The sequence below is a fragment of the Triplophysa dalaica genome, chromosome 15, assembly GCF_015846415.1.
Source record: "Triplophysa dalaica isolate WHDGS20190420 chromosome 15, ASM1584641v1, whole genome shotgun sequence".
NCBI classification, from domain to species: Eukaryota; Metazoa; Chordata; class Actinopteri; order Cypriniformes; family Nemacheilidae; genus Triplophysa; species Triplophysa dalaica.
This window is the reverse complement of record NC_079556.1, coordinates 14,072,249-14,098,856: the sequence shown is the minus strand read 5'-3', so window position 1 is coordinate 14,098,856 and position 26,608 is coordinate 14,072,249. Positions and strand designations below refer to the sequence as shown.

Here is a 26,608-nt window from a genome sequence, read left to right as displayed (position 1 = left end):
GGGGTTATACTCCTTCGGTATTCTTTGAAAAATGAATTGTAACCATTTTTCCCTCAGACGTTCTTGCTTAGGTAGCTGAAATAAGACGGACTAAGTTTCACACCGTAGAACACAGACTCTAAACATGATACAAATGCATCACGAACGTGCGACAGTGTTTGGGGGAGGAGACATAAGTTTTCCCGGCAGTCTCAGCAACACGTTTATGTATAGTGACGTAGATATGCGTCCACGACTTGTTTGTGTGATTCAGAGTCGACTCCAATTTTTACAAGCAAATAACTTCGTTATTTATTAACCTTCGGATTTACAACTTGGCAGACAGCTTACTTTCAAACACTGCAACATATCAGACTGCATGAAACGTCATTTTCATGATGTCATGTTACGTACGCTTTAATATGTTTAAGGGCTCTTTTTTAAACATTAAAAAGAAACCATGCCATTTCAAATGTGTCACGTATCACAAAATGTTTAAACGTTTTGTAATGACATCCTCTGTGACTATGACAAAGACAGCACGGTTATAAAAATCTGTAAATGAAAAGACACCATAAAAATTCTCAATCACTTAGTGACATTGAAATCGAATCCATCCCCGTGTTGTTTGAACATGTTCGCGTATACAGAAGTAAACAAACGTCGCCCGTATGGCGCATGCGGTTAAAAGGCATTCAGTATGTCACGTTATACATGCACTTATACATGCATGACGTCGAAATGCATGACGTCACCACGCTATAGTCTGCAGCTGGGACTACTTGTGTTTACCTCACCCAGAGGTGTAGTCCAGGGTACACGCCGGTATAAGGCGTATGTATACCCACTTATTTTCAGTCAGCATTGCGTATACCTACTTCTAAATCGCAACCACTCATTTTAGAACACACAATCCATACCACCAGTTTCTGACCGGAAGGGGCGATCCACCGGGGCATAAGTCCCTGATGACGTAATATTTAAAACGCTGGTGAATGTGTAACTAAGTTACTAAAACTAAAAAGTAACTAATATACATTTGTTTTTTTAGACAACCTTAAGAAGAAACTGACGACTCATCCCCTAAAAAGCAGGTATATCTAAACCCGTTTTGAAAAAAACAACACCATCATTAATATTTATATTTTGCCTAGTACAATTAAAATGAATGGAATGCACAATAAAAATAAAGAGTATATCAAATTGAATTGCAAGAAAGCTTGAAGATGACATGATTTTGACAGTGTGAACCCTGCGCATCATGTAACTATCTTTGTGCTTTATGCAGCACTGTTTAAATGTGCAGTTATGAGGTTGCTCAGTCGCGCTGTCAGATTAACAACAGGACTGAAATACATCGTCCTAGGAATCATGAAGCCAGGTATGATTTACGAAGGGCTTTGTTTCAGTCAGATCTGTTATGCATTAACGTTTACAGCAGTTGGTTTACAACGGCTTCAAAAAACATTAACCAGTGAGGCTTTATATGTCTGGGTAGACATAGGCTACAGTGCAGATAATAATGTGGCAGTCAGAGAGTTTGTCCCCACGTGCTCTGCGCACAGTTATTAGACAGCAGAATGGGGGCATTAGAAACACCTCCGGGATTGCAGCAGGTATTAAAACTTATTGTATTTTTATGCCATATGCTATTTTTGTTAAACTGTTGTTTACCTTTGTGTTAATCTCGATTTGTGTTGGCCAAACACATTATACCTACACTGGCACAAGAACCTTCAATAGCACTTGTATGAATGAATGATCTCTTTGGTAATAGACGCAGATGAAGATTTTCGTGTTTATTTGTACTACTTCATGACACTTTGAATCGTCAACTACGAATATATATTTTTTTGACACATCATTCTTAAATGAATAACCTACTGTAGTCAATGAAGTCTGAACTCTACTAGGAGACTAATTTTTTTGTTTGGAGACATTTTTGCTGAAACAATGTCTTTCCTCATAGGATATCAACAGGCTAATGTTGTGATCTTACATAAGAGTCTCGCTAATGACTTTGAGGCTTTTTGTCGAGCTAACAACAGCCCCCTGCCGCTACTGTACAGGAGCCAATGTGGAGAATGGAGCTGCCCTCCCTTGGCCACCGGATCTGACATAAGGTATCAAAACTGGAGTCATGATTGTTTTCAAAGGTTTTATTTCAGGAGCCACATCCATATTTGGCCTCTGGGTAGGGTGCCCACCACCCAACAAACCAATTGTGTGATAGGTAGTCCGTTTCTGTGGGAGAATGTGGGACAACACTGAAAGGTAGGTGCAGGTGAAATGGCACATAATAACATAATGAAACATATATATTTTTCCACCATTTAGCTCGAAAACGTGTGTTATTTACTATATTCCACCTACAACATACTTAAGGCATGGATAAAATGTTATATAACATAAATCAATTTTAATGGCGATATCAATTTAAGGTACTGTCTCTTTAAATTTTGAGTACCGGGCTGCGTTCAGCCCCAAAAAAAGTTGCAAAGTGTTTTTAAACAAAAACGGTGTTGCGGTTGAACCTCCTGTTGTGATGACGCAATAGTTCAACTATGGTAGCTGATATGGCCATTCTTTGTGTTATTTTTGAGGAATTGTCAGAGCCTGATGAAATTGGTTTAAATAGATGTAGAATACTGGAAAATAAATATATTCTATTATCTTCAATAATTGCTAATACCGCGCTGCAGCAGACACATTTAAACGAGTTTATTTGGACCCATTGTGCGAGCTGTCTCTTTAACACCGCAAGGGTTACATACATGTTGCTGCTGATTGGGCTGACATTCTTGACACGCCCACCAAACAAGAGAAAACATATCTCAAATCCCGTTGCTTGCTAATCGTTCAACCCAGAAACCATAGCTAAACGTAATTTTCTAAGAAAGTGAAAAGTGAAAATGTAAAATACAAACAGATACTGTAAAAGAGATTTTCTTTTGAAATGTATTACATTATTTGCTAATACATTTTATTTTAATAGGTTAAACACAGTTTCAAAGCCACACAGTTTAAGATGTTTCAGCAGGTTGACAGGCTTTAAACAGTTACGTTTGTATGAGCTCGTTGGACACTGGTGTGCACCGTATTGCTTTGACAACACCTGTTAAAGCGATGACAAGCAACTTTTTGACCTGAATGTCTCAAATTATTTTTGTGGTAGGACAACTTTTAACTGGACAAATTTTTACTGGATTTGAAATCTTATATGTATATATTTGTTCATATTGTTCACGTGTAAATAAGTTCTCCGTAAATTCACGTGTATTGCGCTGCCTACATGGAAACTTATACAGGGGCAATATTTACAACATTTAACAGACGATCTCGCTTATCAACCACGTGAGGAAACCATACACCAAAACGGCATGTGTTGCTTTAAATAAACAATGGCGCAAAACAAGCGTCTCGCGTGCGTTTCTGGTTTAAGATCTGTTTCTTAATTTGACAACTAAAAACCAAAGTAGACTGATGAAAATACGGGACAATGCGTGCCCCCGTTAGTGACGAGTCGTTCGTGAACGATTCGAATCTTAAATGTAACTCGGGAAGAACGAGGCGTCATGGGAAGTGATTTGTTCAGTCGCGCATGCGCATTGCGCAACATGCTCCGGACGTTTAACAAATGCAGAGAATTGATTAGTTCACCTCTCGAGTCGTTCGGTCTTTTGTAACATGATGTGACAGCTTTGGACAGAGCAATTAGCTAATTTACAACCTTCCTAAAAAAAGGGGGGCACAGCCTAGCCCTAGTGTTTGTCTATTGATAGACAAAGACAGTGAAATGACAAATGAATCAAGATAATAGGTGAGGTGAGCTAATCATAGACTAAATACCAAGGTAAACAAGTAATTAATCTTTTCTGTTTATTATAGCATTATAGTTTTGTATTGGTTGTAATGTGATCAACGTTTGCCTAAGTAGTAGATTTGTTAGGAAAGTGACATGTAACATTTTAATTATACTTTGCTAAAATGAACGAAAGGAACGATATGACTCGAAAAAAGATTCGTTCATTTTGCTGAATGAGACTCAAAGTTCTGAGTCAATAAAATGATCCGAACTTCCCATCACTAGCCCCCGTGGGTGTCATATCAGCAAAATGACTGCCTACATTGAAATGCTGCGGAATTGCGCTTCCTGATAGTGTCCAGGAACACCTGATTCCTTTGCAAGTCGTAGTGAAGCCGTGAGGATCCTCGTCAAGTCCAGCTGCAAGTTTAGCAAATAATTGCGTGTTTTAGTATCGGGATCTTTGTTTCTCCCATGCTTCTTGGCCATTTTGCTGTGTATTTTGCCACCGAGGGGAGCGTGTCCCGACATGTTCACGTGGAAAGCAACGTCAATGCATGAAGCGTGTTCGACGTGACGCGGCGCAGGTCGATCGAAATCTGACTTGAAGCAGTGAATGCCGGTTAGAAATGTTATGCTTGTTCGACTTGATGCGGCGACGCAAGATCCGACAGGCTGATGGCATTAAAGTACCGCGAGAGAGATTCAAACCAAACTTTTTATGGTTATTCAAATGGCTCTCACGGTACTTTGATGTCATCCGCCTGTCGGATCTTCCAAAGGGTCCAAAAACATGACTTTCCTTCACACATTTGTCTCACTGAACGTCTCACTCCACGTCTTAAAGGTACAGTGTGTAGCATTTTGAAGGATTTATTTACAAAAATGTAATATATAATACAAAACTATGTTGTGAGTGGTGAAGATATACCTTACAAAATGAACCGAAATGTTTATATTTCCTTACAATGAGCCATTTTATGTATATACACCGCGGGCACACCCTTACATGTAATTTATCAAATTGCACAGCCATGTTTCTATAGTAGCACTACACGGACAAACTGAGCGCGTTTTGTAAAAGGAAGGATGCACGGGACTATGTTCTTCTTCTTCGGCTGTGTTTTGCAAAGGCAGCTTGCAAAGCCACTACACAGGATTAGCAGAAGTAGAGAAAGAACAACAACAACATTTTCTTCTCGTGTCTTTTATTAGAAATAGAAACGGTTCTTTGTTGCAGTAAGAAGTGAAATTTGCGCTAATGGCGGACCACACATACTCTGCACACGAGCCGACAGAGCGTCAATCGGTGTCGTCAAAAAAGAGAAAATACGATGCAGCAACGCGAAGTCGGCAGAAAAACGGCAGAAAACCTGAATAAACATCGGCATGGTTCTTTTCAAAAAGGAGGGCATGAAGCAGGAAACGGGTTTGCTAAGCGACGCTGAAGTTGCCAGCTTTCTGCTGGACCGGTAAGTTTGTCTAATTTCCGCAATATAAGTGAACTGTTTGTTTGATAGCTTTAGCTAACAGATGAGCATGATCATCAAGAGAAGTAGCGTTTTTCCTTGTACATTTTTAGTATTTTGTAATTCAGTATCATAAGTCCTTGTTGCATGGCCGTGTGCAAATCAAGTTAGAAATCATGTTTACAATCAGAATTTGCATAAATCGGGTGTAAATTATATTATAATACTGCTTAGCTTCCACATCCTCTCTTGTGCGGTCCTCCCGGGTAACGTTAGCTCCTCTGCCTCTGCCTCTCTACCGTGCCAAAAAATGCTATGCAAAATAACCGAATAAATCACTGACACAATGTTAACAAGTAACAATAATATTCACTATAATGATTAGAGTAAATGATGAATTAAGTAAACTTAATTTATTTATTTTTCTTCGTAAATAAACCTTGTTATTTGACTTGCAAAGGTTACTCTCTGCTGTCTCAGACGACGACATCTCTGTCCTGTGTCCGTAACTTCAGTCAGATGTAGATTGCAATAATCAACACCACCGATTCTGCTATTTATTGCATTGAATGCAATAGGCAGCCGAGACATGACGTAGCGTCTATGGAATATGGAAAGCCGTTTGAGTCATTTCGCCATTAACCAGTCCCATGGTATTCAGAAGACGCCTGGTTTTTATGGTGTTTAATTGTAGCGCACGCGCCGTAAATTTCGCCGTTTGGACTTCCATAGTACGCCGTAAACGACGGTGCATCCGTGTATCAAAGATGCCGTTTTCTGGAAAATAAAATCAGCCCTGCCTTTTCTACATAGTCCAGCCCCAGCAATGAACAGAAAGACATGTAGAGTGTCGATCTGAATAACGTTTCCTGTTTTTAACTTTATTGCAAATAATGTTTAGACTTTCAATATGTGATCATATTGTGCACAAACGGAATATTTTTTTGAGTGTGTACGTTCATGACTCTGTGTACGTTCATGTTTGTAAAATGCATTGACTTCCTTTCACGAAGGTGTCAGCCTCGGTAGCGCAGTGGACCTCGTGTGCGACAGCAACAGAACATTGTTTTAATGACAGGAGTTCGACTCTGCGGTCCGACTATATTCTTCGTTCTTTTTGAATTCTTTTACTGGGTCATATTTTTAAATGTCGGAACACTTCCATGTTGCTGACAACTGATTAAATGACAAGAAACGCTCATTAACAGCCCAACCGCCTTAATGCATGTAACAACTGCGGGCTAAGTCTGCTTACTGTACAGTGGCTTTGGTGAGAATGATTTTCTTGATTAAAAATGATTTCCCATACGAACGCGTTTGTTTTTCTACCTACATATAGTCTGTACATGCTGCATGCATTCAGTATAAAACGCTATACATTTTTGACGATCAAAAATCTAAAAATGATGCAGACTGTTCACAAACAGAAGCAATAAAGGAAATGCTGACAAAAAACCTATCGTTGAGTTATTATTATATAGATTTTTTTAGACAACAAAAACGCCATTTTAAGGGAAAATATAGGCCTATTTTTATAACTTATCTATTGGTAAATACAGAACAACAAAGGTGCAATTAGAACGATACATTTTTCCCTTCATGATAAAAGGATAGGCCTATAGCCTACCTATACGTGGATAAATTGTCAAACAAAAATAAAAGCCAATTAATTAGGCTGTTTAATGCACATTTATGTTTCTCAATTATATTTACATTTAGTCATTTAGCAGACGGTTTTATCCAAAGCGACTTACAGGTGGGGTAAGCAATGAAACTCGAACACATTCGGCTGTGCAGACGGTATATGCAACACAAAAGCACTCTGTATTTTGTTTATATACGCTCCATCCACATCGAGCTGAGTTTCTTTATAGAAAAAACACCTGGTTTGTCGAGTAAAATAAATCATATCGAACTGAACATTTGTTTCTCGGTCTTTTGAGGTTGGCTGGAGAGAAACATGCTCCCCAGATGCGCGCTGCTTCGGGTATAGCCTATACCGTAAATACTGCCTTCTTTTAGAATTTGCTGAGCGATCATGTTTGTTTAAAAAGTTTTGTATTTTTGGATGGTTATTTTTACGAGGCAAGCGAGGCAGCATTCACTTATATCTATATTATGTAAGTGATTTTGTTTAAGTGTAGTTGAGTTCAAACCTTCCCTTTGCCTCTTTTTCCCCTCACACATCAGATCGTAAAGGCGTTTATTTCAAATAAAATTATGATATTATGGTACATTTAGAATTGGGGTAGGTTTATTGTCAGTTGGCATCTGTTTAATGATTTAAATAAATAGAGCCAATGCAAGTTTATATAGCACATTTCAAACAGGTAATGGTGATTTACATAGAAATGACAAAAAGAGGATACATAATGCATATGTATCTTTAGATCTTTAAAAAAAAAAGTGAATCATTTCAAATCACACTTACTTAAGAATTGAAAATAACAATAAAAAGGTGCGTAATTATCATCCAACTGAAGGAAACGGAAGACAAAAGCGCTGCGAAACAATTGTGCTTTTAATCTGAAAGTAAAAGTAGTTAATATTGGAAACTATCTGATGCCTGCAGCTTCAGGTGCCATAGTTTCTAAACGCTGACTCACCTAGTTTTGAGTGAACTTTTGTTATCTCTAACTGACTTGATCCTAATGATCTAAGTAGTCTGTTAGGTTTTTATTCAAAAAACCTGCTATGTATTTTGTTACTATAGGGCATTGAGTGACGTATATAAGTAATAATACCTTAAAAAACTTTTCTAGTTGTCACCGGTATAGGGACCTGACAATTGGGATGATGTCCTCAGATTTTTTGGTTAGAATCCTTGCAGCAGCGTTCTGTACAATCTGCAGCTGTTTTATGATATTTTGAGGAGGGCCATTCACCAGTCTGATACACCCTGCTTGAAGTTCTCCAAATCTTAGTTTTACACAAAACATCAAAAAAAGATCTTAATTTTTTAATCATGCTTAATTTAATGATTTTCATGCATTAACATAAATTATATAATAGCCTATATAAATATAATATAGCCTACACTAAAAATTATGTATTTTTACAGTGAAAAAACTGTAGAATTTAACAGTAACATAAAGTAATTGTTATGTATTGTTAACCTGACATGTCCTTTGACAAAAACATAAACATGAACATTTTTTTGAGTTTCAAAAAGTGTATTTTTACTGAAAAATCCATTAGAATTTCACAGCCATATCACATTTTTATCATAACTATAAAAATGATTTAAAAAAACACACATTGACACCAAATATAGTCTATATTTTCCCAGTTTAATTTAGCAGTTGATATAAGTACTAGTTGCGTTATATAAGCTATTTACACCATGTAAAATTCACAGTTTTTTGTGATAAATGTAAATATAATTAGATTCTATGTATACACTGTAAAAAATATATGTATTTTTACAGGGAAAATGCAGTATAACGTAAAAGCATTTTTTTAAAAAATTATTAAAATAGTAAAATTCCATAAAAAGGAATCATACATTTAAATCACATTTACATTTTTCCATGTTTTCTTTTAAACAAAAATAATAATCATGAAATCTGAAAATGCACTTCTGTCCTTTATATGGTGATATTTCTATGATGAAGTGAGTTTGACGGCTTGAGCAGAAAATATTGTTTCTATTTATCCAATCAATCACAGTAGAAAACATGAGCCACCCACTATTCTTCCTCATTCAATATTTACTTTCATTGTGAAATATGTCAGAATATTGAAAACAATCACCACTTTTGCTTCACATGTACTTTCACAGATCAACATGCTGCAGAACATGAATGACTTGATGTTTTATTGTTATTTAAAGTCACCATTAATGTGATCCGTGTTTACTTTAGTTGGGCTCTTCACCCTTGAGTTAATATGCTGTGCTTTCACTTTGGGCTGGAAAATGAAGGACACTCAAAAGATGAAGTGATCAAATGTATTTGTCTGTTGATGATCCTGTGAATCGTTATTTAGTTAAGTGTTATTTTTATGTGATTCATATTTTATAGGGTAATTGTTAAAAGCAAACACTGATCACCATAATGTTGACTTCGACCATCTAAACTTCAGTTCATTGTCAATAAGTACTTTTGTAAACGCACAACAGATATAAAGTGAAGGTGGTGTTGTAATAAATAAAGGTGTTAATTTCTTACAGTAAACAATGGTAACCAGAAAACTTCTGATATAACTACAGAATTTCACTGGTGAGTTCACAGTTTGTCCAGATCAAGTTACTTCAGTTCAAAGTGTACAGACGTTATTTCTGTTAATGGTAAATGTTTGTCACCCTGTGCTGCCATGCAGTTCACAATTTTTGTAAACTGTAAATAACATTCACATATACTGTGAAAAACTGTAAAGCATTTTCCCACATTTCCCTGTTTAACTGTGCACAATGTGTAATGTTTCATTAATCACTTAGTTTCTTCATATATTTGTTTTAGTACCTGTGTACATTTTAGTGTTTTTAACATTATAAGTTGTTTAGTTAATGTTTATACTATCATTTTCACGTAACATGTTATACTGATGGTGTTTTGTATTTGTGTATAAGAGACAGAGCACCATCTCTAAGGAGAGGTAATGCTATGGTCTAATCCACTTTTTATGTATTTTGAGTCTTCATGTGGTTGTGCAATCTATCACCTCATGGTCTCTGCTTCATTTGCAGTGTACTTTTAAAGTTTGAATACTGTTCCTTTTTCATTTTACCAATTTATAAATTCAACCATTGTTAAATAAAAAAATGATTTAAATTAAAGACAAATAATTTCATACTTAAGTGAAAACTTTTTTTTATTGTATGGGAGACACACATTTTCTTATGTTCACAGTTTAAACATGTTACCTCAGTTCAGGGTTACCGTTATTTCTGTTAATGAGAAACATTTGGCACCCTCTGCTGCCATGCATTTCACCATTTTTTTACGTTTAGTTTTTTTACAGTATGACCCTGCTGAAGAGGAGCGCGTTTCTGTGCAGCTGGCCTCAACAGACTGAGAAACAAACTTTCACTTCGATATGATTTATTTTACTTGAGAAACCAGGTGTTTTTTCTATAAAGAAACTCAGCTCGATGTGGATGGAGCGTATATAACCCAAATAGAGAGTGCTTTTTTGTTGCATATACCGTCTGCACAGCCGACTGTGTGTTCGAGTTTCGTTGTAACTGAGAATCCGTAAATGTGCATTAAGCAGCCTAATCAATTGGCTTTTATTTTCGTTTGACAATTTATCTAGCTATACGTAGGCTATATATCCTTTTATCATGAAGGGAAAAAAATCTTTCTAATTGCACCTTTGCTACTGGTTGTTCTGTATTTACCAATAAATAAGTCCCTTATTGTTTCTGTTTGTTGATAGTCTCCATCAGTTTTTGATTTTTGATCATTTAAAATGTATAGCGTTTTACACTGAATGCATGCAGCAGGAGGTTTTTTCTCCATTAATCAATCATTGGAGTTTGGGTTCCTCCCCACAGCAGGGCAGTTTTGGCTTGCTCACCGGGGGACTGCATTTATTTATTTATTGATTAATTCGATATTATTTATTAGAATGATCTTGCTTGTTCTATAAACACCATGTACTGTGCTGTGTTTTACCTTTTCTGTTTTTCCTGTTTGCCCCTGTAAAGCTGCTTTGGAACAATGCACATTGTGAAAAACGCTATATAAATAAACTTGAATTGAATTGAATATATGTAGATAGAAAAACAAACGCGTTCGTATGGGAAATCATTTTTAATCAATAAAATCATACTCGCAACAGCCACTGTACAGTTAGCAGACTTAGCCCGCAGCTGTTACATGCATTAAGGCATTAAAACGGTTGGCCTGTTAATAAGTGTTTCTTTTCATTAAAATCAGTTGTCAGCAGCAGGGTAGTGTTCCGACATTTAAAAACATTACCTAATTAAACCATTCAAAAGGAACGAAGAATATGGTCGGACCACGGAGTCGAACTCCTGTCGTTAAAACAATGCTGTGCTGCTGTCGCACACGAGATCCACTGGGCTTCCGAGGCGGACACCTTTGTGAAAGGAAGTCAATGCATTTTACAGACATGAACTTTTTTCATATGATAAATGAAAAACATCACATATTGAAAGTCTAAACATTATTTGCAATAAAGTTAAAAACAGGAAACGTTATTCAGATCGACACTCTACATGTCTTTCTGTTCATTGCAGGGGCTGGACTATGTAGAAAAGGCAGGGCTGATTTTATTTTCCAGAAAACGGCGTCTTTGATACACGGATGCACCGTCGTTTACGGCGTACTATGGAAGTCCAAACGGCGAAATTTACTGCGCGTGCGCTACAATTAAACACCATAAAAACCAGGCGTCTTCTGAATACCATGGGACTGGTTAATGGCGAAATGACTCAAACGGCTTTCCATATTCCATAGACGCTACGTCATGTCTCGGCTGCCTATTGCATTCAATGCAATAAATAGCAGAATCGGTGGTGTTGATTATTGCAATCTACATCTACGACTGAAGTTACGGAAAAAAATATGCCGTTTGTGCACATATGATAAACGAAAAACATCACATATTGAAAGTCTAAAGATTAATCGCAATAAAGTTAAGAACAGGAATCGTTATTCAGATCGACATTCTACTACAAATGTCTTTCTGTTCATTGCAGGGGCTGGACTGTGTAGAAAAGGCTGGGCTGATTTTAATATTATAGAAAACGCCGCTTTTTACGGCGTCTTTGTTACACGGAAGTGCCGTAATTTACGGCGTGCTATGTAAATTCAAACGGCAAAATGAACGGCCTTTACGCATTGTATTTAAAACGATGTTATTAACGATGTTTCTTTATGTCTTTGTCTTAAACACGTAAAAGCAGGCGTCTGTATGTCTTAAAAGCCGTAAAAGCAGTCGTCTTCTGAACACCAGGCATCTGGTTGATGGCGAAATATGACCCAAACAGCTTTCCATAGGTACCGTACCTCTGGGTTGCACCCTACCTCTGGGTGGCAGTACAATTACATTAGTGGGTGCAAGTGGGGAAATAGTACAGGTGTTTAATTTGTTATATTCATTTGTTATATTCTGTTTGATCATTCCGGACTGACCTAAATATTTCGGAAATGTGGATTACCAAAACAACAAACTGGTGATTTAACCTGCTCCTCTTGACAAATTAAAGACGTGCAATGACGAGAACATTTGCCTTTATTGACACGTGCCAATTACCTGCTTGCTCTCGAAACTCACCCATGACTTGTTCCAGGGTTGCTCATGTATAAATTGTTTAGTCACTGCCTGGTAAACAGTAAACCATTAAAAGTTCACATTAACTTAGAAAAAGTTTATTTTAGTTTTGTCGTGTGAATTAATTTTTATTATGCTTGCTTCTCTCAGGACACATTCAGATTAACCCCATGTTCTCAACATGTTGTATTGCAAAATGTTTGTATTTGAGGTAATTTATCAACAATGCAAAATTGTGGAAAGCTCTAGAGTCTAGACCACTTCGCACACTAACACTTTCATTTTTAAATCTTACATCTTTTATTCAATCTTAAAGAAATTATTTTAAAATTGTATTTGGTTATGTTGGTTGCATTCTGCTTATTTAAGTGTTAAAAACTAAAACAGTGAGTTCTTTAGGATGAGTGTTGTCTTCTCTTCTCAAGTTCAAGCTCTATAAAAATAAATTTGAATGGAATTATTCTGTTTGGGGACTCTCAAGATTCTTTTAATAACCTTTTAATTATTTTAATAATAACTAACTTGGGTTTAATTACAAACATACTTGAAGCATTTATTTAGTTGAATTTGCTTTTAGTTTATGCACCCTCAGTTCATCCAAGATGTAGCCTAGGTGACACTTTTTCTTCAGTAGGAAAGTAAACATGGTTTAAAACGCTGGTCTTTGGTGATTCCTAAAAAGTTTTCACTTACTTAAGTGTAAAAACCAGATACAGACAAGACAACAAATCTCTTATTCCCTCAGCTCCTGATGACATATTGTGGGTTTGTGAAGTGAATCGATTGGTGCACCAAATACTATTTCCAATTTTATTACTGGTTAGCAATAGCTTTAGCCAAGCTCTTGGGGACCCCAAACATAATGATTTTAAAGGAAGCCGTCTTGCCTGCCTTTAGAGACGACTGTCCAGAGTACTGTGTGTTTGAGAACGGTGTGCTGGTGAAGAAGGTTCCTAGTTTATCATCCTACACCCCTCAACTTCAGGACATGGTCACATTTTACCTCGGCTGCAGTTTCGGCTTCGAAAAAGCCCTGAAGGCTGCCGGGGTTCCAGTGAGAAATGTGGAACAGGGTAAAAATGTCAGCATGTACAAGGTTAGTTGAACTCCCAGTGTGGATTTAAGTGTAGTGTGACCACTCAGCTTGATCTTGATTGTTAGATTTTCTCCTCCTATGAAACTGTAAAAAATAAATTTACAAGGTTGAAGTGTTTGCGTCTGCCAACACAGTATGTGTCCTTTTCAGACCACAGTGCCATGTATTAAAGCAGGTCGGTTTTACTGTCCAATGGTGGTGAGTATGAGACCTGTACCTCAACACAAGCTGGAAACCGCAACTCAATGCACACACGCGATCCCTCTGGCACATGGTGGACCTGTGCATATTGGTGACCCTAGTGTGTGCTTTTTCAAAGACTCCCTAATTTTTATAGTGGTGGTACCCGTGTATGTCTTTTTTTTACTTTTGATTTTACTTTACAGAACTGGTGGGCATCCATGACCTGTCACAGCCTGATTATGGAGACCCGGTGGAGGTGTGTCCCGGTGACGTGCCAGTTTTCTGGGCCTGTGGGGTCACTGGTGCTGAGGCTGTTCAGAGCTGCAGTAAGGTTTTAAGACACTAAAAAGGATAGTTCACCCACAATTAAAACTTATTTCATTATTTACTCACTCCATGCCATTGCTGATCTGTATGAATTTCTTTCTTCTGCTGAACGCAAAATAATTTTAAAGAATGTTGGTTATCAAACAACACTTTGGCATTAACTTCCACAGTATGGACACAAAACCACTAAGACATTTCTCAAAATATCTTCTTTCGTGTTCCACAGAATAAGGAGTCATATACAGGTTTGAACCAAATGAGAGTGAACAAATTTAAACATTTCTGATGTATTTTTGACGGGCCTGACATGTTAACCTGGTTCCGATTCTACAAATTCAGCCCAACAAACAAAACTGCACCTGTGACGCTTCATGACGTCACGACAGAGAGATTAGGATGTTTTCCCATATTGTCCATGACAGGTTCTGTCACAGAAGTTCAAATGAAAGAGTACATGGCAACAATACTGCTGCCTTACCTTAATGGACTAACCAACAGAGTGATAAAAGATAAATGTTGGTGAAAGAGCTTAGTGGCAGCTTAGTGAGTACATCATTCTAGTGATGACAGCACTATAACACACTTTGGTAGATATTGTTTAAGCTCTTGTTTGTGGAAGTTACTTACTGGCTTCGCCTTCTTGATAACACATCAAGAATTTCATAGTTCCGGTGTCAGGTTATGCAATTTTGACTGTTATACTATACCAAAATAGTGTTTAAACTGAACTGGTCATAAGGCTTGCCCAGTGTCTTGTGTTTGGGCAGGAAAACATCTTCGGCAAATGAGAAAGTGAGGCATTATGTAATATGTAATGTAATATTTATGCTTGGTGCTTTTTAGTATTTTAAACTTTGCATAACTTTTTATATCCCTACAATCATCTTGTATAAGAAAGGTACAATTTCTAATGTGTAACAGATCAGGCTAATGATTTTCACCTTGTGAGTCACAACTAAAAGCAGAGACGCGAGTCTTCCACTGTATAACTGGATAAATTTGAATTTTTTGTAGACACATAGTTTATATCTGATGCTGGTCCTTTTAACAACCCACAACATTCTAGTGTTCAACACAGCACCTTTAGCAAGCCTTTCATATCTCTTTCAGTGCATTTCAGGTTTTTTTCTTAATGTTCTGCAGCTGATCAGACACGTTTCTTACACATCAATTGTGAATTCTGTTGACCTTTAGGTTTTTATGTTGCAGAGTCAGCTCTTGCGTTCACTCATTCACCCGGTTGCATGTTCCTCACCGATCAAAAGGCAGAAACTGTTTCTCCCGTCGCTCTCAAGCCAGCAGAGTGTCCTTTGACATTCTGCATATCCCAGAATCCACAGCATTACAGCATGGCTAGCAAGAGGGCAGTTCAACAAATTCAAGCAATAGAGGAGCTTGTGGTAGAAGACCCAGGTATGACACAGCACAGTTTTGCTAAAGATGACCATTTTGGGATTTAAGCAAGCTGTTCTCACAACATTGTTATATGGCAAAAATTACATCATTACTGTACCTTTAAGGGATACTTCACTCGAAAATGAAAATTCTGTCATCATTTACCTCTTTACCTCTACCTTCGAGTTGTTCCAAATCTGTATACATTTCTTTATTCTGATGAAACAGAGAAAAATGTTTGGAAGCTTATAACCAGACAGATTTTGCCCCCCTGCTTTATCTTTTTTTTGTTCTGTTGAACACAAAATAAGACATTTTGAAGAATGTATGACAGCAAACCGTTCTGGGCACTTTTGACTACCATGGTATTTTTACCAACTATGGCAGTCAATGGGGGTAAAATCTGTCTGGTTATAAGCATTCTTCCAATATTTTTCTCTGCGTTCATCAGAACATCACAAATTTATACAGATTTGGAACAACTCGAAGGTTAGTAAATGATGACAGAATTTAAAATTTTTGAGGTGAAGTACCCCGCAGACAACAAGAACAGAACCACTTTTCATATGGTTTGGAAGTCAAGCCTTTCTTCACAAACAGCTCATTATGACTTGAAATGTTAAACAGAAGTGCGCACCAGACAAGAAGCAGCTGCAGAAAGGAAAAACAAGCACGCGCAGATACAGAATTCTGCATGCACGCCTTTTATGTGCGACTGGTTGGTGGTAACTACGCGGCATATAGATCCATTTTTCCATGATTACCAATGTCTGTTTTTACACACTTCTTATAAACTTGAGAAGAGTCATTCCCATTGGTGGGGAGCAGATGGAGACTGCATGCCCCAATTTAACCCCTTGAGTACATCTATTGTTTCATCATTTAAAAAGGGAAACATTCAGAACCTTTCTGGTTGTCAAATGTGGATCAAGCCCATATGTGTGATAAACCATATGTGGTCCTACTCTGCTAGGGTACTTTTGTGAACCTGAAGGGAACTTAGGAACAGTTAATTAAAAGTTATTGTAAAAATGGGTTAGTGAATGATTAAGTAACTTGAAGTCTAGAGAAGTGAAGTTATTAAATTTGACTTAACTATCAGACTACACATGTCCGTCTCATAAAAACCTGTGTCAGAAGTGTAACTTTCTGGTGTGTGGACAGGTGCGAGGGGAATCCGGGCGCTGTTTGTGCAGGATGAACTCCTAAAGGCCAGTCTCTCACTGTCACACTCTTCATCTGTACTCATCACTACTGGTTTCCCCACACACTACATGCACAACCCCCCCGAGGAGACTGACGGCCCGCCCGGGACCATCGCTATGGCAGCAATGCTCCAAGCTCTGGACAAAGAGGTGGTCATCGTAACAGATGAGCGTGCTTTAGAGATGAATCGGCACATCATAAGGGACGCTGTGGAGAAAGGTGCTCATTTCTCTTTTTTTATAGTTACTATTGTTTGTTGATTATTTGAGATTTTCTCTGATTCCCTAATCAGACATACAGTATATGTTCTGTAATGCAGATGTAGTTGACTTTCTGTTTTTACTGTATTGGTTCCAAAATATTCCAAACCATTCTCCATCCCTTTGCTTTAAGTTGAAGGAATAGTTTATCCCAAAAGTAAATCAAATGGCTATAGAAGATTATTATTTTTTTCCAGTTATGTTTTCGGTTACTCTATTCCTTCATTTGAAGTATTTGCCCTACCAGCTCTAACCTCGACAAACGAGACATTTTTGTGGTTGTTGTGTTTCTGTGTTTGTCGGGCCGTACTGTGTATCTCTACCCTCATTGGTCCAACATAATGCTGAACGTAGCTGCATATTAAACATAAAATATTCAGCTGTGGCCTAGAAGTCACACAGACAACCTTAGGGTTTGACTTTTGTACTTTTTGCCAATAGCTCTAGACTGTTGCATTGAATAAAAATGAAAAAAAATAAACTAAGAAAATTATATATGTGCTTTGTGGCATTTAAAATCACAGATTTTTGCTTGTATAACCGGCAGCAAGTTTGTCATATCTGATCAGAATTCTGTTTCCATTCTGTGTATATGTGTGGGTTTGACTAACAGGTGTGATAAAGACTGCAGTGCCAGTAATAAGCTTCCAGAGCAAAGGACCTGAATCAGCACTGCACTTTCTCTGTCGTGATGGAGACCCCACAAAGCCCAGGTGTAATGCTGTTTCAAATTCTGTCACAGTTGCCCCTGAACCTACTGCTGCTCTCTAGATGTAATGTAATGTCATACATACCGTTACAGCTGGTATTGAGATGTGTTTGGGGTGATGTGACCCTGGACCACAAAACCAGTCTAAGGCAACACAGGAATATCTGTGGCAAAAGCCAACAAAACATTGTGTAGGTCAAAAGGATAATTTTTTCCTTTTATGCCAAAAATCATTAGGATATTTAGTAAAGATCATATTCCATGATGATATTTTGAAAATTTCCAAGCGTAAATACAGTATATCACAATTTTGTGAGTGGATTCAGCAAAAGCACTTACAAAAATGACCTGAAACGCCCAAACAAACATCGCTCACTGCTGCCTGCTCTTTGAGTATAACCCACTCAAGTTTGGTAACTTTGTAAAGCTTAGAATTTCAGCGTTCCGGTTCTTCTACTAACCACAACATCATTACAGCTTTAAGCGACTAGAGGGAGTTAAAACAACGCTGTTTCTTAGCAACTGACTACAACTTCAAATGCAATTTTCTCAATATTTCGTTTTTTGCATAGTTACATCTCTGCCAAATATCGTCATATCCCAACAGACCATATTTTAATGGAAAGCTTATAGCACAAATCTCAATTTGGAAGACTGGTCTTGTTGTCACATATACCCACTAAATTCAGTAGCCTAGCTGTTTTAGACCACGTTGCATCGATTAAAAACATTTTAAACAGGGCTTTGATTTTTTTGAAGGTATAGTTTGCCGATATTAAAGTTTTACTTGCACTACAAATGCTAGGTCAGTTGAGTGCAGTGCATTGCATGCAGTACCCAAGGCAGTGTGCTCCATTGTAAATGATAATCTGGGTATTCTATGGATATCCCGTAGATGTTCATATTCTACAGAAAAGAATTATGGTAGCGTACTATTCCACAGATGCTTGTATAGTTTAACATTGTTCAGTTCATAATACGTTGTATTTTATTTGCACCTCACAGGTTCGATCACTTGATGGCAATAGAGCGCAGCGGCCGGGCTGTAGACGGAAACTATTACAACATGCGGGGAATAAACATCAAGCATTTAGTAGACCCCATAGATGATCTCTTTATCACTGCAAGTGTTATTTCAGGCATCACTACTACAGGTAAAAATCAGACATCTTAAAGCACTGTGCTTTCCAAAATTTGTCAAAAACATAGTCACTGCACTGCACGCTTAATTTTTCTGAGAGCCCTTCTGTCCATTGCAGGAATCACTATTACAAGTACTAAAGGAAAAGACATGGCAGAGCCCTATAGTCTAAAAATGAGGCACTATCTACAGTTTCAGATGTGGCAATTGTGTTTGTTTGTACTGTCTCTAGAGCCTGGTCTTCCTCTGACGGAGCAATTCTGCTAATCTCTTTTAACGATCACAATGCTTGATTCACCAACTTCGTTTCCACAGTTTAATGAGACCTGTCACTCCTTTGGAACATAATTAATTTTACACGTGTGTGTGTTTGTGCGCGCGTGTGTAGGAATCGGAGATGGCGGTAATGAACTTGGTATGGGGAAAGTTCAAGCAGCAGTTAAAGCACACATGCCTAATGGGAGTCTGATCGCATGCAACGTGGCTGCAGATTTTGCCATTACGGCAGGTAAGTGCAGCTGCATCTTAAATCGCTTTGTGAGGTGCATACATATAGACAGTACAGTAAAATACATAAACAAATTCCTGTCATCCTTTACTTACTCTGTAGTTGTTCCAAATCTGGATACATTTATTTGGTTTGATCAAGAGAGAACGATATTTGAAAAAATGATAACCAAAAAATTTTTTGTTTTTGACCACCATAGTTAGAAAAATTACTTCATATTTTTTTCCTGTTTAACCCAAAATAAGATATTTAGCAAACAGTTCTGGTGCACATTTGACTACCATTGTCATTTTCCTACTATGGTAGTCAATGGGGTCCAAGAACTGTTTGGTTACAAGCATTCGTCCAAATATCTTTCTCGGTTTTTAAACAAACAAAGACATTTATACAGGTTTGGAACAATTAGAGAGTGAATAATTCATGACAGAATTTTTGGGTGAACTATCCCTTTAAGTATAGTAAAGAATAGAAAGAGTGGGAAAGAGACAGAAGTAGGAGTCGAAGTGTTGACGAAAGACATGGTTCCACAGCCGATTCTTAAAGATGGGTAAAGATTCCTCTGTTCTTCTTGAGATAGGCAGATCATTCCACCATAGGGGTCTTTACACAAGGTAAATAATTTACTTTTTAAGTAGGCTCAGTAAATGATTTTTGGAAAAAAAGAGAAATAATTACCTGCGCTTGCACGAACCAATGTAATCTGATTAAAAATCCCATCCGAATGAAAACACTCCATATAAACACGTCAATTGGATTAAAAATGCCCAAGCCGATTGAAATTTCAGTCGGATTGTATGGGGTGGTTTATGGCGTTTGTAATCCGCTTGATAGGACATGTAAACACTTGATCAGATTTAAAATCGAAGTAGGAAGTTGTGTGCATGTGCATAGACGATGCTGGCTCATACAGATATACAAACCTGAAAACCATAAATCTGAAAAAGCGTTACAAATATCCATATGATTGTCATCTCAACATATTAATGTTTCTATGCCTTTAAAATGTCTATGCATTTAAACTGTTACCCTGGAGTGAGTTATTAACCGCAATTTCTCAGTTCATTTTTAAAACACACTACATTTGCAGATGTACAAACATACTGTAGGCTAAACTATCTGATCTTAAAACTTCAATTTATATTAATAGTAGTCTACTGAACATTTATTTTACTTATCATATATTTACATTAGGATTAACTGTGTTTACCATGGTCGCTGTAACAACCTTGCTTCATTGATATGTAGACAATATTTTGGATTTATGAAATGAACTGACTGATTATTATGCTGGTGTCTGTGACATAAAATGAATACATCTGTGCTTACAACATTGTTTGAGTACAAGTACAAGTAGTTTACCGAGCCACGCCCATGTTACTAGGTGGATTAAAGCCAAGAGTACTAACAACATGAAAGGCAAAAATGTTTAATAAAGTAGACATAACGGCCAACCCAAGTTTATGCTCCATCTAGGCTAGTCCAAAATAAACAAATCGAGCGCAAATCAGTACTTCTGTGCGTTTCTGAGCAAAACATAGCAGTTGTCCTACTGAATACATAAGGACACTTAGAATGTACAAATATGTAGTTATGACTGTTTGGTGGCTGTATTAGATGATGTTAAAGCCGGGCCGGGAGCAGGTTTTCTTTGGTAAATCCACAGTTTCTTCGATCTCCAACCCCTTTTTCAAAGGGCAAGTGGTGTACCTCATTCATTCATTCATTCATGGCACGCATTTTGATCACACAGAGACCGTCTCAGTGACTAAAATGTCATATGCAGTTCTCGTGTTACTTGACCTTAGTGAAGTATTTGACACTATAAACCATAAAATTCTAATTTCACGGCTAGAGTGATTGGTAGGGTTTCAAGATACAAATTTCCTTTTTTTTGTCTAACAAGACTTATTTTCTTAGGTAATTTTGCTCAACAAGAAAAAGCATCTAGATTCAAGATTTTTTACATTTGTACTTTTTTTACATTGTAAAAAAGACAAAAATACTAAGTAAGAAAGTCATTTTTGCAGTGCACATTTTAACGCTGCGTTGGTTGAACATCCTAATTAAAACAGACCCCTGGGAATAGATTACAACACAACGTATTTTACAGGGATTAGTGATGGTAATGGCTAGATAAAGGAGAGAATTAGCAGGTGTTAGGAATAAGCAAACCTTATCCACCTCCTTGCCCAGAGGGAGTGTGGGTGAAGTTACCAAAAGAGCCGATGGAGAAGCACTGGTCTTGTAACAGATCCACATGCCGGTCAGTGCAGGACATAGGGATCAGTCTGACCCAAACGTTCAAAATAATCAAACCGATTAAGTAATGTAAACTTAATTTTATAAATTAGTTCTACTTAAATGTTTTAAGTTCCTGAAACACTTTTTTACTTCCAAGTAACTTGAAGTTTTTACTAAAACTCAAAAAAATGATTTACCCGTTGTTCAATTTACTTAATTTAAACAAGTAAATTCAACACAATTGGTCAACAAAGCTTTGCGTCAGACTGCATTAGGAGAGTAAACCACTAAAAACATGTAAATAAATCATATTTTTTTTAAAGTTAAGACTTGTTAGTGTTTAATGTTCACTTCCTCTCTTAGATATTTAGAAGAGTTTGGCATATTTTTCAGTTTTGGGGTTACCATTGTTTAGAAGAGTGGTGCATGTGCTTAATTTGACCTGTAACTTGTGTTATGTTACCAGTGAGTAGGAACTGTGCTAATGCCAGTTCTGAGGTCATTTTGGGTTGCATAAGTCAAAGTGTTTGATTTATGCATATTAAGATTAAGAAATATGTAAAACAAAAAAACTGCAATAATTTATTTTGCCGTAGTTATTGTAAATAACTATTGGAAATAAAGTTCTTGCTACTTAATTTCATAAAAAGGATCAATTAAATATTTAAGTCGCACTTGCTAAGACTGTTAAGAACTTTAACTTAATAGTACTCAAAATTTGAAAGTTCTGCTTACTTAAACCAAGGACCTCTAAAACTCAAAAATGTTTGAGTATTGCCAACTTATCCGGGTCTACAGTGTGGCGGAGGCAGGGATGAAGTGTGGATGAACAACTAGACAGGCTTATGAACGTAAGGGTGGGGATTATAAACGTATTGTCATTGTTGCACCACCTCTACTGCCGTAGTGAACGCGACAAACAACACCGGAGTAATGGAGCATATCGATAGCGGATGGCAGCAAAACAAAATGCTGATTAAATACATGTGCGTTACAGAAATCTTAAAGAAAATATCAGACAACGATCATTTTGTTTACTCAACGGCGCACGAGGGTAAGCTAAAGTAGCATTTAGTATTGAGTAAAGGGTCTCGATCTCTATTTTACTGTCACAAAGCACAAAACTAAATGCCTATATAATGTTTTTAAATGCGTATTAATGTGTTGCAAATCCAATGACGCTGGTAAAGATTCACTCTGTCCAATCAGTGATCTGTGTGTAAACACTGAACATTTTGGTATTGGTACAGTACACTTGGAACCTCAACCAAGTGGTACTAAATAAGTATCGGGTACTAGGTACTGTACCCAGTGGAAAACATTCCAAACGTGAGCTGCAGCGGACCGTACCGTGCAGTACTATGCAGTGGAAAAGCGCCATTAGTGGCAGGGCCAGTGCTGGGGAGAAAAAAGTTGTGAGACAACATGTTAGCAGCAAAAGAATTAGAGTGAGAACGTAGAAGAGTTAACATGTGGCTAGTCCCGTCGGTGCTTGGTGGAGTCACGTAGAGCTTCACATGAGAAGGGCTGCAGGAGACATATGACCTATTTAAGTAGACAGCCCTAATCGCTGACGACTGGTCCAGTGATAGACCTAATCAATGAACAGCTCTTGGCATGACCATTGAGCATGACCAACCTCACTGCTTACACTTGGTAACAGGGCTCCAGACTAAAACCAGTTTTCGAGAAAGCACAATAATTTTTTACAAATACTCGCGCATGTGCGACAGGCAAATCTGGTTTTATTTCATCAAGACGAGTAGAATACGAGCCTGCCACCAGTCCATTCTTTGTGTGATATTCAACTGCGCAGGTCAGTCGTTCACAATCTAGGTCCTCATTTGAGAAGTTTACTCGCACAACTTGAGCGCATTACTACGAGTCGCTGTTTGCTGTGACAGATATTTTTGGAGCCCGAGGACGAACGATTTGATATATCAGACGTTTGAAACAGGAAGGAAGAGGAGTTCAGGGGACATAATTTATCTGTGGATTTATTGAGACAGGCGAATGCTCTTGTTAAATTTGATTATGATGTTATATTTAAATTGTTGCGTGAACATGAGGTAAAGTGTCCTTAATACACAATAAAATCATTGTAATAACACAAGACATTTCATTTAGCTTCAATTGGTAACACTGTTAACAATAAAACACATACTTTTTTACAAACACAATTTCTGTTGGTTCAAATGAATTCAGATTACAGTCTCTCTCTATTTAGCAACAAAGCTTCTCTGTAGTCTCTGCCTCTTTTTAAATAAACAGAACCAAATCTGCCATCATCAAGTAGCTTATTTGTCAGCATCAGTAATACAGTTATTTTGGGGAAATCTGAATAATGGTATTGCAGGCTGTTTTTCAAAATTTCTCAGTCAGGGGTTACAGTGCTCCAAGGAAAAAAAGGTAGTCTGGAGCCCTGCTTTACTAAGCTGGCTTTGCTTGAGTCATGACTTCACCTTTGTTTAACTAGGTTATTTCTATTACTACTATAACCGGACCTAGTTATAAACATTACTGATGTGCTTGTGGAGACAACACAAAGACAAATTTATCTATCTCAATTTGTCAATGTTAACCAAAGCTTGCCTTACAATGTGAACCTAGCCTTGGGCCTCGTCTTCGAAACCAACATAAAGTTGCAGGATGAAAAATTCAAGCTACATGCTCTTGAACCCCAAGACTAAAACAACCTTTTGCTTGGACAATCGCTCACTGACTTGTTGACAGCGTGCAACAATGGATGCTTAGACTACTCTTTTTTGGAAAACCTGCATAAATGTTGACTCTTCTGCACATCTCAAACTGATGTCCGATTGAGACATTGACATTCTGCAGAAAGATAACATTAACGCAGACTCAAAACCTAATACCTAAATGAACAAATTTACACTTGGACTTATTAGGAATTTCACGAGTAATGTTTAGTATATATACTGTACATTTGGTTATTACTTCATTATCCCATTTAATTGATATGGAACTCACAGTACATCTCTCGTTACAGGAGTGTCCAACTGGGGTGGCTATGCTGTCGCTTGTGCTTTGTACGTTCTGAATCTCTGTCCGATACACTGGCGCTACCTTCGAAGGGGCCTCGGTTTGCCACCCACGCCTGAGCAACAGAGTATATGGACTGCCTGCCTGCCCACTGTAGCTAAGGTAAAAGCACTTTAATTGAAACAAACAAGATTAATTGACAAATATGGTGCCGTGATTGTTCGATTACAACGTCACTTCTGTTCATGATCTACATCAAAGGCCACAAACTATTCAAAAATTTCTCACAACGATCGTGTGATTGTCACAGCTGATATATAGCAGAATCTTAGTGACTGCATGCAAACTGCGTGCTTGACAGGAAACTCTGAGGCCGCGAGCAGGGGCTACGCTTTAATCTAGCGAGGATGGCCGAGATAGACTAAATCTATAAAGGAAAGGGTAGCATTAAGGCTGGCCATTTTTATATTTGCGGTGAACTGCAAACCACTTCAGAACGGCTGCCAGCGTGAGGTATAATCTCCATGCCCGCAAAGTCTGGAGCCGGTCCCTTTAACCCTATATTCACATTCCTAAATATTTTCTGTGTCTGTCGTGTTGTTCCTGCTGGTGGCTGCTAAGGCTTTTTTTATAACATTGTTTTTTTTAATTCCCACTCCCACATGGCGCTTAAAATAAAAGACTGCTGAAGCCATTACTAAAGTTGAATAACTCCAGCTGCAAAGGCTACACGTACAGGAATGAATGAAGTGTTTCTGTCTTAAATAGGAGGAAGATGTGCTTCGCATTTTGGTGAAATATGGCATTCGCAGTGGCAAGACGGCAAACCTGGGACTGGAGGTGGATGGACTGGCCTTTCACCCGTATCATTCAGACATCGTACAGCGGCTGAGAGATCTCACCCTTTGAGTGGCATGAGTTCCTTTCACACAAAGGAACGAAACATACATTTTCGACCGCACAAAGCTGATTCGTGTTATCTTATCTGTAACCTTTGATTTATTATTGTTTAATTTTGTGTACAGTAATTTTTCATTGCACAGTCAATTCATGTATAACAGTACGTACAAATTAATTTTCTAACGACCAACAATCTACCCGTAACACATTTCTTTGCAACTAAGCCACAAAGTTAATCATCGTCATACACAATTAAAGGGATAGTTCGCCCAAACAGGAAATTCTGTCATTGTTTATTCACCCTCGAGGTGTTCCAAACCTCTTCATATGTTTTTGTTGCATTGTACACAAAAGAAGATATTTGGAAGATTGTTAGCAGTTGTCAGTTCTGGGACATCATTGACTACTGTAGTAGGAAAAATTAAGATGGTAGTCTAAGGTGCCTCATGAACTGCTTGATTTTCATAATTCTCCTAAATATCTCATTTAGTACTTGACAGAACAAATAAAAAAATCTATGGTAGTCAATGACACCCTAGAACTGAAATTGCTAACATTCTTTCAAGTAAATTTAGAGAGGTTTGGAACAACTCGAGGGTGAATAAATGATGAAAGCTTTTTTGTTTTTGGGTGAAGTAGTCCTTTAATTCAGCCAATGCAATAAGATTAGTAAGAATTAGAAGATTAGTAAGTAGCATTGCTACTATTATCATGGTACTGTACTAAATAAGCATTATTCAACTGTGATATTTTACATTGCTATGTTATGGTATTAATGGGAATTTTTTTTAAGTGCAGAAACATTTTGGAACAGAAAAGATCAGCTGTTTTAATTCAGAGCTGTGTTATGTAACATATTTGTTTTGTTTGGTAATTTGTGTATCATTTCTGACCTTTTTAGTCAAGAGTCTTTCCCTCTTCGACCAAAATCAATACGCTGGAGATCTCTAGAGGGGATCTTCCTAAAAAGTCTTAATCGTAATATCAAATAAATAGCAACTTTTAATCAATCTGGCTCTGGATGCACCTTAAGGTACAAAACATTTCTATGGTACCACATTAACAAGCATAAAAAAATATATACATTCCCTCAATTTCTTTAAAATGGTGAAGGATACGGTGTAGTGTACGGACTTAATGCTAA

The 26,608-nt window shown here is 37.5% G+C and overlaps 1 protein-coding gene across 2 annotated transcripts in view; it reads left to right on the top strand.

Annotated features, from left to right (window-relative positions):
- The window catches only part of dglucy (D-glutamate cyclase), a 39,249-nt gene extending 12,775 nt beyond the window's left edge, over positions 1-26,474 (top strand). The window contains exons 2-14 of one of the 2 annotated variants that reach the window (XM_056767213.1): positions 1,031-1,073; positions 1,268-1,360; positions 1,949-2,102; positions 13,393-13,591; positions 13,742-13,892; positions 13,978-14,100; positions 15,311-15,514; positions 16,661-16,921; positions 17,576-17,675; positions 18,677-18,825; positions 19,201-19,320; positions 24,572-24,726; positions 25,333-26,474. In XM_056767213.1, the coding sequence (XP_056623191.1) occupies positions 1,288-1,360; positions 1,949-2,102; positions 13,393-13,591; positions 13,742-13,892; positions 13,978-14,100; positions 15,311-15,514; positions 16,661-16,921; positions 17,576-17,675; positions 18,677-18,825; positions 19,201-19,320; positions 24,572-24,726; positions 25,333-25,473 (1,830 nt within the window). In that variant the 5' untranslated portion in view covers positions 1,031-1,073; positions 1,268-1,287 and the 3' untranslated portion in view covers positions 25,474-26,474. Of the gene's footprint in view, positions 1-1,030; positions 1,074-1,267; positions 1,361-1,492; positions 1,596-1,948; positions 2,103-13,392; positions 13,592-13,741; positions 13,893-13,977; positions 14,101-15,310; positions 15,515-16,660; positions 16,922-17,575; positions 17,676-18,676; positions 18,826-19,200; positions 19,321-24,571; positions 24,727-25,332 lie in introns of those variants that run through there. The other variant, XM_056767212.1, reaches the window with a different exon arrangement.
- Positions 26,475-26,608: the final 134 nt, after the last annotated feature.